We start from the raw sequence: 15,194 nt of genomic DNA on the forward strand, positions 1-15,194 counted from the left end.
TTTGTTAAAAAAAAAAAAAGCAACAACAACTAGGTGTTGCCAAGCAACGGTTAGATAATCCTAGCTATTCATTTGGAATATAACTAGAGTTGTTTAATTAAACACCATTGATTTTCAATTGACCAATAGAGATGACTTTGAATCGTCAATTAAACAGTAGTAAGTTATCACTTGTCCTTTAAATTTGGGTTGGGTTAGCTTTGACCCTCTTCTAAGCCCTTTGGCCGTTTTATGGCCATTTAGCCCTCTTCTTGGTTGTTGTTGGAGATCAAAAAAGAGCTGCAATTTAGGAAATGATAATTTGAATTCATCTGTTAGAGATGGCCTATAAATTTTACTTGTTGAATGGTTTAATATTTTAGATAACCAAAAAATTCAAAAGTATGAAAACTTCTACATTACATTAATTCACTAATACATCAAAATAGACTAATTCGATACAAAAGTAAAATTTATTTTATGTATCTATATATTAAATATACCGCAAACAAACCTCTAAAATAATTAAAAGAGAAAAATCCAAAATATAAACATTTAGATTACTATAAAGAGAATGGAAAATTAAAGTTAAAAAGTAATTACATCTGCATAAAAAATGGATATTTTTGTTTTTGTTTTGGTAAGAGTATAAAACATGGATTAGGAGTGAATTTACTACTAACCCGAAACTTACACAGCCTATGGGGGAATATGATATTAGGAATTAAGCATTTGATAGTAGAAAGTGCCAGCTTGAGGACCCCCCGACCACCCTCGTCTCATTTCCCACTGCCCATGTCCCTTAGAACATGGAGGAAATTATGGCAGTTTTTCCTACCCCTCTCCATATAAGGCTAGAACCTCTCATATTTCTCTCCTCTCTGAGAGATATATATTCTAAATTCCCAACCATAACAATCAGAAAAGACCATCCTAACTACAAAAGCTCTCAGATTACATATATATATATATATATATCAAACACTTCGCAGATCTTGTTGAAGCAACCCCTAGTTGGAAACCCACTTTCTGCAACATCATTATGACGATCAAACCAAACTAGGAAAAAAGAACACCACTTTTCTTGATTCTCTGCAAATATTGGAATAAAAGAGGGAAGAAAGACCAGAAACATGGAGATTGAGATGGTCAAGTGCGAGTGTTGTGGACTAAAAGAGGATTGCACGCAAGACTACATCACTCAAGTGAAGGCGAAATTCGACGGCAAATGGCTCTGTGGGTTGTGCTCGGAAGCAGTAAGAGACGAGGTTAGCAAAGGCAAGAAGCCATTCGGCATGGAAGAAGCTGTGAGAGCTCACATGTCATTTTGTGGTAAATTCAAATCCAACCCTGCAGTTCAAGTTGCAGATGGGATGAGACAGATGCTTAGAAGAAGGTCAGACATGTCCTCATCATCGCCATCTTCGTCTTCATCGAAGAAGTATACAAGATCATCAAGCACATCCCAAGTGGCCGGGTGATTCGTCTTCTTTCTCATTGTACTAATTCAGACAGGGTTGGCCGGCAGGGCATGTTAGTTTCTTGGTTGAAATAATATATTAAGGTAGTGTTTCTTGTACAGGGGATGTTTTCCTTTATTATGATCCATTTCATCATGATGGGTATGATGTTGCTCTGCTTTTCTTGGCTACAAAGACGAACAAAAGTCCAGGGTAAATCTTAAATTCTACCTTAAAGTGTTGAAAATATGAGGAGAAAGAAAAACCATCTTCCCTTTGTTTTTTTTCTCCTGATAAAGTAAAGGAATTAAAGAAATTAAAAAGTAATTTCCACTCTTGTTCCTCCCCATAAAGCCATGGGTCTTTGTGAATTAAGTCTAATGAGAAGAAAATGGAAGGCGTTCAGAGACCGTCTTGACCCGATCCTAGACGATCAATTTTTTTAAACCTGCTCCCACTTCAAGTTTAAAGACACACACACACATGCACATTCCATTCCATTCCATTCCATTGTATTAGTACGTCGTGAGCAATTTGTAGTTAGTAAAGGGCTTGAAGACCAAAAAGTAACGAGGTGCTTCAAAAATTTCAATGCATAATTTCAGAAAATTTATAAAAGCGTCTTGTACGTACTTTCGTATATACTAGTATTCTTTTGGTCAGTTAGCTACTTATTTGGTAAACTTTGACTAATCACTAAAGATTAAATTAACTCGGATTTTCAAGATCTTGTTGATCAATACGGACCAGAACAACAAACTACTAGTTACTTCCAATCAAATGAGCTTGATTGAGTTTGACATTTATAACTTCTTAATCGATGCCCAAGACATGTTTTTCCCTTCTATCTGGTTCGCATTGATTGAGGAATAACTCGTGGAAGATTTATCTTGGTCTTCATTTTCATTAGTAAATTAACTGCAATTATTTTGGCCTTCATTTTCATTAAATTAACTGCAATTATTAGGGGTCAACTTCCCACTCCCCTAGAATGGACTAGTCATATTTTAACTAGTCAGAAACATTACTCCATTCCACAATCCTCAATATATTTGACCTAACATATGACTTTTTCCACTAATCAGTGGTTGAGGAACGAGTTTTAATAATCTTACAAAAACTAATGTTGGTCCAATGATAAGACAGATGGAGCACATTAGATCAAACTTCGATTCCCTTCAAGATCGACCTACCAAAAGCTCTGTATTACCTATAACAATTGAGCTAAACATCACACATATGAACAAGATTTATGTAACAGTACTACACTGATTACAAGGACCAGCAGAACAGATATAGTCATATAGGAGTGGGAGAACGAATATTTGTATTAATCAATTTTTGTGCGTCGTGAGCTACTAATAATTGTTGATAGAGTGTAATCTACTTGTCGGATTAATCAGACAAAAGGTTTTTAGTTCTCCACATGCGTCCGGAAAGTAGGAACATAGTACCAAATTAGGAGAACTCATATGAATCAAGAACATGATGTGTGGAAACATTACTGAAATTAAGTTGGAATATTTCCAACTTGATATACATTCTCAAGAAACTCTAATAATAGCTATCTCCACAAACACCCGGCCTCTAGATAGAGATGAGTAGTGCGGATGTGGCATTAGGTTTGGTACATCATGTGATCCGGTAGTCTGGTACCTTGCTTATTCATTTTTGGTCCAATAGTATTGGTTTTGTGCTGATCGAACATGCCAGGTCCGACCTCAATTGTCAGTGCATCCCTCCTATGCATCATCAATGTCATGGATATCATCAAAGAAATAATGCGTACACAGTTTAGAGTTTAGAGTGGTATATATTTCGTTGTTGCAACCACAAATCCTCAGATACTTGCTTATATTCATGGTATTTGGATTGTGTGGCATCTAAGGTTTACAATTTTGATTTTAATGAAAATTCTGATAGTTTGAATTCATGAAAATTTAGATGGAAATTTTGAGTGTCAATTAAGATTTTAATTTTATGTCAGTCAAATAATGACATGCTCTTGTGCATCAATAATGTCACCAATCTGATTCCTATCTTGCATGTGTGGCATTCATCAAAGAAACAATGCGTACACAGTTTAGAGTTGTATTTATTTCGTAGTTGCAACCACAAATCCTCAGATACATTCATGGTATATGGGGTGGGTGGCATCTAAGGTTTAAAATTTAGATCTTAATGAAAATTCTGATAGTTTGAATTTATGAAAAAAAAATTTTGATAGAAATTTTAAGTGTTAACTAAAATTCTAATTTTATGTTAGTCAAATAATGACACACCTACTGTGGTTGACAAAAGAGTTATTATCTAAGCAATTCAACATTTTTAAAAACAACGAAGTTAATCCAAAACTACCATACACACCCACAGTTAAGGTCAGATGACACTGGATCTACAAATACCCTAGGCCGCGTTTGGTTCGCGGAAAGGAAAGGAAATGAAATCAATTTCTTGCTCTTTCCATAGGCATGAGAAATTGCTATTCCCAGCAATTTTCACTTCCAGTGTTTGGAAAGACTAGGAATGTAGTAGAATACATCATTGCAGAGGTAGTGCAAAAATCATACAAACAACGAGTATAGTTGATTATATTAACAAATAATGATTTTAAGTAGGGACAATTTAATCATATAATTTTGCAAGTGGGTGGGGCCGTGGGGGCAACCAGTTTTTGTGGGGGGGGTTGGGGAATCAGTTTCCTTCTCTTTTTCCTTTCCTCTGGGAATCATTTTCCCTTCCTTGGCCATCCCAAACAAAGGAAAACACAAGAAAGTAAACATTTTCCTTTCTCAATACCCAGATTCCGCGAAACAAACACAACCTGACATATCTCAAACCTAAGGACCAACGAACTCTTTCCAAAAGAATTCCTTAACACGACCTAGTCCCAGGCCCACTTGCAAATTTAAAATTAGGCCCATGCGCAAACGATTCAAGCCCATCCCTCAAGAACAAGGGAGCCCCAGTGCATCCTGCAGCTTCCACCATGCAACAACCACTGTCAGAGCCCTACCTTGCCTCACCATTAGTGCATAGCCGCCTCCGGCAGAACCCTTCAACTCAGGCCTCGCCACCGGTCCTCAATCCCAACAGCCACACTGCCATCCACGTACACCACCTAGCAACGATCCATTGCAAGCCGCCAAATCTCTATCTAGCAACCTCGCATCCGTCCACATCAAACTATCCGGCAAAACCTAATAACTGGAACCACCCGTAGACCACCATAATTGCTCCCCTTGAGCCACACCATCAACCCAAGAAACATTCCTTTCCACCATGTTAAGCCATAATGCCCGATCCCATGACACTTCTCCTCCGAGTTCCACCACCTGTGCACTCGGATGCCCAAGGGCCTTCACACAGCCAGATATTAGGGATATACTTACGAGAAGGGATACCAATAAAAGGAATCGGAACCAAGTACAAACACAGGAAGACGAAGGAGAATCTCAGCACCATTAGCCTCAAGGTAACCAGAAAAGGAGAATTCCCCATCTCCTCTGGTCAAAATTCCAGCGCCGCCGCCAAGAAACTTTAGGCAGATCCTCATCAGCTCTGGAAGTGTTTTTTTTTAATAATTTTATTTTTTAAGGTTATAGAACTCTCAATTTTCTCCTATATATACATCAAATCGTAAGTGTTGGAGGAGGTACCGTTTTTTATTTCCAATATATGAGCTCTTGTAGATTTATGGATCAAGATATATAGGATCTTGGCGATCTAAAAGATTTTCGATAGTTTCTCCTATATATACATCAAATCGTAAGTGTTGGAGGAGGTACCGTTTTTTATTTCCAATATATGAGCTCTTGTAGATTTATGGATCAAGATATATAGGATCTTGGCGATCTACAAGATCTTCGATAGTTTCTCCTAGATATATATCAAATCGTAAGTGTTGGAGGACGTACCCTTTTTTATTTCCAATATACGAGCTCTTGTAGATTTATGATCAAGATATATAGGATCTTGGCGATCTACAAGATCTTCGATAGTTTTTATAGTGTATCCTTACAGGTAATTATGATGGTAAGGAACATTTATATATATATATATATATATATATATATAATATATATATATATAGACACACACACAGAGATCCTATCCAAAGCGAGGCCTCGCTCTAAAATTAAAGTGCGAGATTGGAGTTTAGGGTCACTTTTCGGTCGCATATCCACATCTCGACCATTTAGTTTTTAGGTACTAATGTATAAATCATCTTTGCAAAATTTCAGCCAAATTAATGATTTTTAAGATATCTAACTCACTTAAACAAATGAACGAATTGAGTCTGTCCAACCTGAACCGTACTAGCTTTAAGGCAGTTATCAATGCCTTAACGACTATTAATTTGGCTGAAATTTTGCAGAGATGATCTATACATGACCCTAAACTCTAACCTCACACTTTAATTTAGAGCGAGGCCTCGCTCGGGATAGGATTTGTGTGTGTGTGTGTGTATATATATATATATATATATATATTTGAATAAAGAGCAAATTTTATTGATACTTGTTTAAGCGAGATGGTTACAAACTTACAATCAGATTGCATTATTGCAATACATCAAGAATGATATCTGATGCTATATTGTACCAGATAGCTCTATGATCTGATTCAAAAGCTACATTAATTAGCCAATTTTTGGGAAACAACATTACAATTTCTAGGTTCATGTTGAAGTTGCACGCCGCTAACTCTCTGCATTACCATCTTTGAGCGTGACAGATAGCTCGTAATTAGAACATATTACCTCTTGCGTAGCCCCGCAATAATGCAACAAATATTTCCTCTCTTTCCACTACTAGCACAATAACAACACACACGGATTTACTATATTTAAAAGCCTACATGCAAAATAGAAATACTAATAGATAACCGTGTGAAATAAGCACAATTGAGCCCACAATAATTTATACAATAACAATATCTACGGAAATTCGTGTAAATAAACAAGTAACAGATGTCTGTGTAAAGACTAAAACATTTTCACACGGTTATCTGTGTGAATATCAATTCATACTGATTTCTGTATGTATCATAAATTAGTTTATTTAGAAATCATTAATTTTTTATGTTATGTGAATTATGGAGGGACGGATTTCCGTTACAATAAGTATTTGATACAGATTTCTGTGTGAAATGAGTAACAGATAAATATCTGTGTGAAATGTTGACACAAATATCCATGTGAAAAGAAGTAGTATCGATGGAAATCTGTGTGAATAAACAGCAGTAATAGATGTCTGTGTAAAAACTAAAATATTTTTACATGGATATCTGTGTGAAAATCAATTTACACTGATTTTTGTACGTATTATAAATTAGTTTATTTTGAAATCATTAATATTTTTTTTATGTAAATTATGGAGGGACAGATTTCCGTTACAATAAGTATTTGATACAGATTTCTGTGTGAAATGAGTAATACACGAATATCTGTGTGAAAATATTTACACAGATATTTGTGTGAAAAATGAGACTAGAGACTGAATTTCGTGTAAATAATCGACTGACAATTGACATGACAGTTAGTGGTCACCGAGGTAAATACACACGAAAATTAGTTGCAAATGTATAGGTATTTCACACGGATTTCTGTGGCAATTCTGCTTATAATTAGCAGATTGATCAAATTTGGCCATTGTTCTTCTGTTGTTTTGATCAGAGTTGAAGCCAGCTGCTGCTGATGCTGTACTCCTTATTGTTGTTGATTCTCTTTTCAGGTTTGTATTTCAACTTCTCTCCATCTCATCATGTATATTGCAAGTAGGTTTGATGGTTTATTCATTTTTATGATATTGATGATAATAGCCATATTCTTAAAAATTTATTGTTTGGATCCTTATTTTAGATTTGTGTATGTAAGCTAAGATGATCATAAATAGGTGGTTGTGAAATAGGTTCGTTGATTTGCTAGTATGTGATATAAATGATTAGAATTCACTACTTCAATGCTTAGAGTGGTATGGTTTAAATTTTTCAAAGAAAATTTATTGGTATAATTTTATACCAATTGATTTTCTTTGAAAAATTTAGTGCTAAATACAAATTACTACCCTATGGTTTAGGTCCAAAATCAATTCAGTCCCTGAACTTCTAATTTCATCAAAAACACCCATGCACTTTCAATTTTGATCTAATAGGTCCAATTTGTTAGTTTTCCGACAATTGAGTTATTTAACTTGTTAATGTGGCTCATATATGGCCTATGTTTTATGATGTGGTGTCGAGGTAGTTTGCATAGTCAATTTAGGAGTGAGTCCTACTATTAAAAATAAATAGTTTTTCAATAAATAATCCAACTATAACTTGAACCCATAACAGAATATTAAGGAATTTGACCTATTAGATCAAAATTGAAAGTGCAGGGGTGTTTTTGATGAAATTAGAAGTCCAGGGACTGAATTGATTTTTGACCTAAACCACAAGGTACTAACTAGTATTTAGCCCAAAAATTTATACCATTCATCTTCCTAGAATGTTTATACTTTTGCATTGCACAAAAACTTAGTACCCGTTTAAGGATTTGGTATTGGAATTTGAGGCCTCCATGCCAAATCCTTAAATTGTCCCATTTTTGGACAGTTTGGTAATGACGTATTATGTATATTCTATGATATCCATTCATTGTTACATGTTATTGGAAAATTCGACCGCCCAACCCTATGATCGTGTTGTGCATATTAAGTCAGTGCACATGTGGGATCATAGGTGGAGTGCTGCTGAATTTTTCAATAATATGTATCAACGATTTAGGGATCATAGGAATATACATAATATGTCATTTCCGAATGGGTTAGGTTCTACACCTTAGGAAAGAAGATATAAGGCGAGTTAGATTATATTCATCATGTGCATTTTTTTAATGGATTTCTTTATTATGCAGTGGTTCTCTATCGAAGCGGCTGAATAGTTGAGCAATATGGACAAAAATTGGGTGTTTCTGGATCAAGGAAGTGATAAATATATTTTTAGACTCCGTGCATTTATCAATCATGCACAAAATATCTCCCTTGTTCTGAATAAAATTTACTGTCCTTGGAAAGAGTGTAAAAATCGGTAGAGACAAACTGTAAAAGATGTGGAGGACTATATACTTTGTGTAGACATGTGGAATGACTATGTAAATATTCCTTAGACCTCACATGGTGAGGAATTACCTATAACAAATGAAGTAGACGTAACACGTCCCTCCTCCTCCCAACGTTATGCTAGACCATGATATGGTTGATATGTTACAAGATGCATTTGGGTTTCATGATGATACAACCATGCCTCAGTCTTCTTCAGAGCCAATTGGAGGTCAAGACTCTGGTCTTACGCTAGATGCCGAAAAATTCTACAAACTACTTGACTATGCAGATACTAATCTTTTTCCGAGGGCACCAATAAAGAAGCTTGAATTTTTAGTGAGGTTATAGAAGATAAAGTGTTTGCACTCAAATAGTGATGTATCTTTTTCTAAAACTTTGGATCTATTGAGAGACACATTTCCTGCAAGTACGACTCTCCCAAAGAGTTTTTACAAGACAAAAAAAATGATCAAAGATATTGGGTTGTCATATGAAAAGATTCATGCATGTCCGAATGATTGTATGTTGTATTGGAAAGAGCATGAAAATGATACTAGTTGTCACGTTTGTAGTACTAGCCGATAGAAAAAGAAGAAGAATGGCACTGAAGTTGGTGGAAAACCAAAAGCAGCTAAGATTTTACGTTATTTTCCATTGGGTCCTAGATTGCAACGTTTATATATGTCTTGCCATACTGCAGATTCGATGTCTTGGCATTCAAAACTAAGGACTAAAGATGGGGTACGCCGACATCCTGCTGATTCTCCAGCTTGGGCAAAGTTGGATGAAAATTATCCAGATTTTGGTAACGAGTGTCGTAATGTTTGGCTGGGGTTGGCTAGTGATGGATTTAACCCTTTTGGAATGATGAGCTCTTCACATAGTACTTGGCCTGTTGTGATGTGTGTTTATAATCTACCACCTTGGTTATGCATGAAGCAACCCTACTTGTTCTTGTCATTGCTTATACCAGGCCCAAAGGGACCCGGTAACAATATTGATGTGTATTTACAACCATTAGTTGAAGAGCTGAAGATGTTGTGGAATGAAGGGATTGAGACATATGATGCATTCAAGAAAGAGACTTTTACCATGCTGTGTTATGGACTATTAATGATTTTCCTGCATATACCATGTTATCTAGTTATATCACAAAAGGTTACAAAGCTTGTCTGGTGTGTGCTGAAGATACAGAGTCTGTTAGTTGGTAAATTTTCAAAAAGAATGTTTTATGGGTCATTGTCGGTGGTTGAATGATGATCATCGGTACCGTAGATGGAAAAACAATTTCAATAGTGCTGCTGAATGAAGGCCTCGCCCAAAGCCTCTGTCGGGTACAAAATGTCTAAGAGCAACACATGGTTTGATAATTCAATTTGGAAATGTGAAAAAGATGAAAATTCCTCGAAAACGTAAGCGAACATCTGAAGGGCCACCCAAGCAGGATTTTGGCAATTGGAGGAAGAGAAGTATATTTTTTGAACTACCTTACTGGAAACATCTTTTTGAACTACCTTACTAGGAGCATTTTTTGAACTACCTTGTTGAGGTCTATATATATGTTGCTGGATTGATTGGAATAGCCTTGTTGAGGTCTTTATATATGTTGAAGGACTGATTGAAATACCCTTGTTGAGGTGTGATTGATATGTTTATTGACCTTGGATTTTATGCATTTTTATATGCTTGATACATATGTTTAGGCTGCTGCGTGATTGTTTAGAAAACCTTGAAATCCCTCAGCATTTGAGAAGCTTATAAATATATCACACAACTCCATTGCATAGAACTTAGTAATGCAATTTAGTGAAGCATTGCCATTGCATCTTCGTAATGAAGCATTGCCAGGTAATTGGTTACCTAAGCTATTTCCAGAAGCTACAAATAAGGGACATGCGTCAGCAATTTAGTGAAGGAGTTAGAGATTTTAGCTAGTCATGGTTAGTATAAATACTAATGTACTGTAGTTGGTTCTTTAAGCAAGAAGATTAGACTTAGACTTGTGCAATTATAGAAATCATCAAATACCAGTAAATTTTTTCCTCTCTGTTCTTCGTGTTCTTCATCTTTACAATCCCCATTCTTAAACATTTAGCAGTAGTTATTAGTAAGTGCTGCTTCTACTCCCTACTAGGGTTTGATAAATAAACATCTATCTCATCACTTTTCCCTACCACCGCTTATTTTTTAGTTTTCAGTAACGCATTGGATTTTACAATGTGATCGATTAACCAGTGCTTATATATTTTGCAGTATTATATGAAAAAGCCTTGTTGAGGTCTTTATATATGTTGCTGGATTGATTGGAATAGCCTTGTTGAGGTCTTTATATATGTTGTAGGACTGATTGAAATACCCTTGTTGAGGTGTGATTGATATGTTTATTGACCTTGGATTTTATGTATTTTTTATATGCTTGATACATATGTTTAGGCTGTTGCGTGATTGTTTAGAAAACCTTGAAATCCCTCAGCATTTGAGAAGCCATATTGCATTTGAAGGTGTATGGAGGAACATTTGGTTATGGTAAAACTTTGTTTTACTGCGTGCTTAGTTTTTGGTCTTCCACGCACTTATTCACTAACGCCGTCCATCAATTTGGGTATCACGTGTCCAGCACATGGACACGGCCGTGTACTGAAGACTCTTAGGACTATACACGAGAAAAATTATGGGGTGTAGTGTCTTGAATGACTCAAAAAATGGTATTAAAAGGAAAAACACAAGAGACAAAATTAATTAACCCGGATAACTTCTTTTATATTAATTATTAAGGAATAGACTTTGTCATATGATTGGTCAAATATCTTGATTATTGAAATCATGTCAATTTGATATGGTTTTTGAAAGGAGGAAAAACCTCAAATTTATTGATGTTGATTAATCACACCGGAGACAGAAACCTTGACCCGTATGTGAATTACATAAGTCTTCCATAGAGGACGTCCTAAATGATAGCAGACATCATCAATTTGAGATGGTTTTTGAAAATGTAAAATTGTTTTTTTTTTTTTTAGATTTGAAAATCTCTTTTACATGATGAAGCAATTGATATGTGCTTCTAAAAAAACTCACTCAAGACACATATCAATTTTTTATAAATTTTTATTACTAATTCAAAAGTGCTTTTAAATTTGTGAAAAGTAACTATCAACTACTCGATACTTATCAATGAACTGTGGCATGTTGATTATTTTGATTAACCGACACTATGTAGTTCACATGTTTAAATCTCACTGACATCATAAGAGAAGTGGGGTAAGAAAAATGGGCCTTGACCCAAAGCACAAAAATGACTCAACATTAACCCACTCACCTCGCTAATAGATTTTATTCCCACTAACCCATTTAGCAAATATTACTTTTAACCTTCAAAGAATTATAAAATTACATCTCATTCATAAAACAGACTCTCTCTCTCTCTCTCTCTCTCAAACTCTCTGTCTCCCGTCTCCAGCGCTCATATCTCGACGTCTGAACCTCGAAAATACCACCACCAACGAGAGAAGCAGGCTGAGGCTCCCAGAGCACCGGTGAGAACGATTAATCGAAACCAAGTTCTCCACTTGCGTGAGAAGTAGCTTAGCTACGTGATCGATTCCCAAATCTTTGATGAGGCTTCGGTCCGAAATCTAGATTTGAGGCAGGTGAAGGATTTGTGATGTACTATATTATGTCAACTTCACTTGGGTTGCTGCCTGCTATGTGTGTATTTAGGAATTCTCCTTTGAATCTACTTACTAATGGTTTTAATTGAGTTTATTCTTGACAAATAGTTTGGTCAGGTTTTGGGATAATGCATCGAGTTTCTTAACTACTTATGCAAGCTTTGCTATTTGAACAAGTCAAGCTTTAATTAAATTCGATTACTTGTAGAATTTTTTCAACAATTTCAAAAGATGTAGGGGTCGATCTGTAGTTATACATGAGTGTATTTTTGGCTTACCTTAATATGTTCTTTCTAGCATTGTGTTCTGTTGGGAGTTAACTTAATATATGATTTCATAACTTCATACATGCATGTGAGTTTGTGTAGCAAGAAAGAAATTAAGCTGTGCGTACTAACACTTCACCCACATCACACCTCCAATCCCTTAAATTAATTTTGCCTATAGGTTGGGAGACATTGTAATGATTTATAGCTACTGTCTCAGAGGCAATATTATGCCAAATTTTGGCCTCGTTTGGTTCACGAAAGGGAAATCAATTCCGTTGTAACTAAAGTTTCTGTCAGGTTTCCTTTCCTCTGTTTGGTAAAGCAAGGAAAGTATTTAGAAAAGATAATTTGATTTCCCTTCCGGTGTTTGGTTGGTGCAGGAAAGGAAAGCAAAAATGTATCAATGTTTCAATAATACCCTTGTATATTAAAATAAAAACAACATCATAAAAATTGTTAAACGAAAAACATATTATGTGTCTTCGTCAAAGCGACTGACGGAGAGAGAATCAATGAATCAGTGATTACCATCAATCAACACGATTACGTATCAATCAACATTTAATGTCATCATTGTAATTGATATTTCCGTTGTAATTCTCTCCCTATATAAAGGGACTATGAAATGAAATGAGTAGACCAATTCTAGTTGTTATTTTACTTTTACACGTTATCAGCACGCTCAGAGCCAATAACCAAGAAAAAAACTAGTTTTCTTGTTTCTTTCCGTCGAAGAAAACAACAAGCATTGCAAAGCCTAGAATTTTTTTTTTCCTTTGCCGCCCTAAACAAAAAAAAAAAAAAAAAAAAAATTTCTCTCTCTCCGCGCTACTGCAGAGCCTCCCTGCACCCAAGCTTTCCTTTTGGACACCCACCTAGAAGTAACCTCCAAAGAAGTCCAGACCCGGATATGGTTCCGAGCCCAGCTCCGACTGCGACCAAATTTTGGCACAATCCGGCTCTCCTCCAGCTCGATTCTGGCACTGTTCCTGCCGGACTGCCTTTGTCTTCATCCAGCACCAGACCAGCGCCGACTTCTCCAATCGCTCACTTGTAGCCCATCTCTGATGCAACACCGGTCCCAGCCCCGACGCAGCAACACCCCTGCTTGCTTATCCGTACCGGCCTTGTCTAGACCTACAAGTGCCCCACGCTGGCGCTCTCCACCGTCACAGCCACCATCTCTCAACGTCTCCAGATCACCGTCCCACCTACAAGCCTCCGATCTGCACGCCTTAGATCTCACTTACAATAGCCGCCCCCCCCCCCCCCCCCCTCCCTGCCTTCGTCCAGACCAGCATCTGCAGCCACCCATCTGAAAACCAGAAGTAGAAGACGTGAAGAAGAGAGAGAGAGAAGAAAGAAAAAAGAGAAGAAAAGGAAAAAAGAGAAAAAGAAAAGGTAACCCGACCCAAAGAAAAGGACCGGTCCAATTAAAAAAAAAACAAAAATAAATAGGCAACAGGCGTGCAAGCCTAGAAAGAAAAAAAGAGAAAAGCAAAGAAAAAAAAAAACAACAACAAGGTTTTGTGGCCCCTGCAAGAGAAAGTAGCCCAGTTTTTTTTTTAAGCTCAAAAACATTGTTACGCACGCCTGTATCAACATGCGTGTACGTTAGGATTGTTTTATTTTTTCCAAACCAAGTATGCTCTCTTTTATTTATTTAATTTCATACTATGGTATATTTAATTGTTTATAATTAGAATTTTTTGAGCATGCTATATTATTGCTTATTATATATGTGATATATATTCGTGAAATCTAAAACATGTGAATTTCATATATGTTTTCTATTTTTAAGCATGCCTTATATTTTATTGTTTATGTTATGAAATTTTGAGCATGTTTTTATTTACGCTTATATAAATTATGCCTACGCATGTTTTGTATTATGCTATTATTTACATTTTATTTTATGTATGATATATTATTGTTATTATTATGTGTAGTATATAATTTGTTGTATATTTGTGAAATTTGAGCATGCCATGTAGTTTATTTTTATATATTCTATGTTTAAATGTGCTATGGTTATTTTTAGAATGCAACATATACAATCCGCTTTGCCATGATAATGAAAATTCATGCGCATTACACACACACACACACACACACACTTACTGTAATAAAACATTTTCAAATAGCATCGAAAAAAATGTGACCATTACGAATCTTGGTCTTGAAATCTAATTCATATGTTTGGAAAATAATTCACGTGGATGTCTTTATGACTGCGTAATTTATATCTTCCCTCTTGTTTATGTAGATGGCTGATCCAACTCGACCTGAATTTGACATCTTAGACTCAGAAGGACTTGAGTACCATCGTTGGGTTTCTGATGTGGAAACTGTCTTTGTGGCAAAAGACTACACTATCACCATTACCGACCCCAAAGATGATGAACTATCTAATAAGGTGAAAGCAAATGCCTTAATGTTTCTGAGGCGACATATTGATCCTAGCCTACGCTGGGAGTACCTTCGGTTGAAGACACCCAAAGAACTGTGGGATGCCCTTAAGGGACGTTTTGGGAACATTCATGACACTTTGCTCCCAGAACTGGCTGTTCAGTGGAATGGAATCCGCTTGCTTGACTACAAAAGGGTAAATGACTTCAACAAGGATATGTTGCGCTTAAAGGCACGTCTCAATTTATGTGGAAGGGAAATCACTGAAGATGATATGATCTACAAGACTCTTTCCACCTTTCCTACTTCAGCATTTATACTAGC

At 36.0% G+C, this 15,194-nt stretch overlaps 1 protein-coding gene across 1 annotated transcript; it reads left to right on the top strand.

Moving 5' to 3' along the window:
• The first annotated feature begins 762 nt into the window (after positions 1-762).
• Positions 763-1,792, top strand: LOC112200260. The gene has a single exon (XM_024341287.2). The coding sequence runs from the start codon at positions 1,113-1,115 to the stop codon at positions 1,458-1,460; it is 348 nt and encodes a 115-aa protein (XP_024197055.1). The 5' UTR covers positions 763-1,112; the 3' UTR covers positions 1,461-1,792.
• The last annotated feature ends 13,402 nt before the right edge of the window (positions 1,793-15,194 follow it).

This window comes from Rosa chinensis, chromosome 4 (assembly GCF_002994745.2).
Source record: "Rosa chinensis cultivar Old Blush chromosome 4, RchiOBHm-V2, whole genome shotgun sequence".
Taxonomy (NCBI): Eukaryota; Viridiplantae; Streptophyta; class Magnoliopsida; order Rosales; family Rosaceae; genus Rosa; species Rosa chinensis.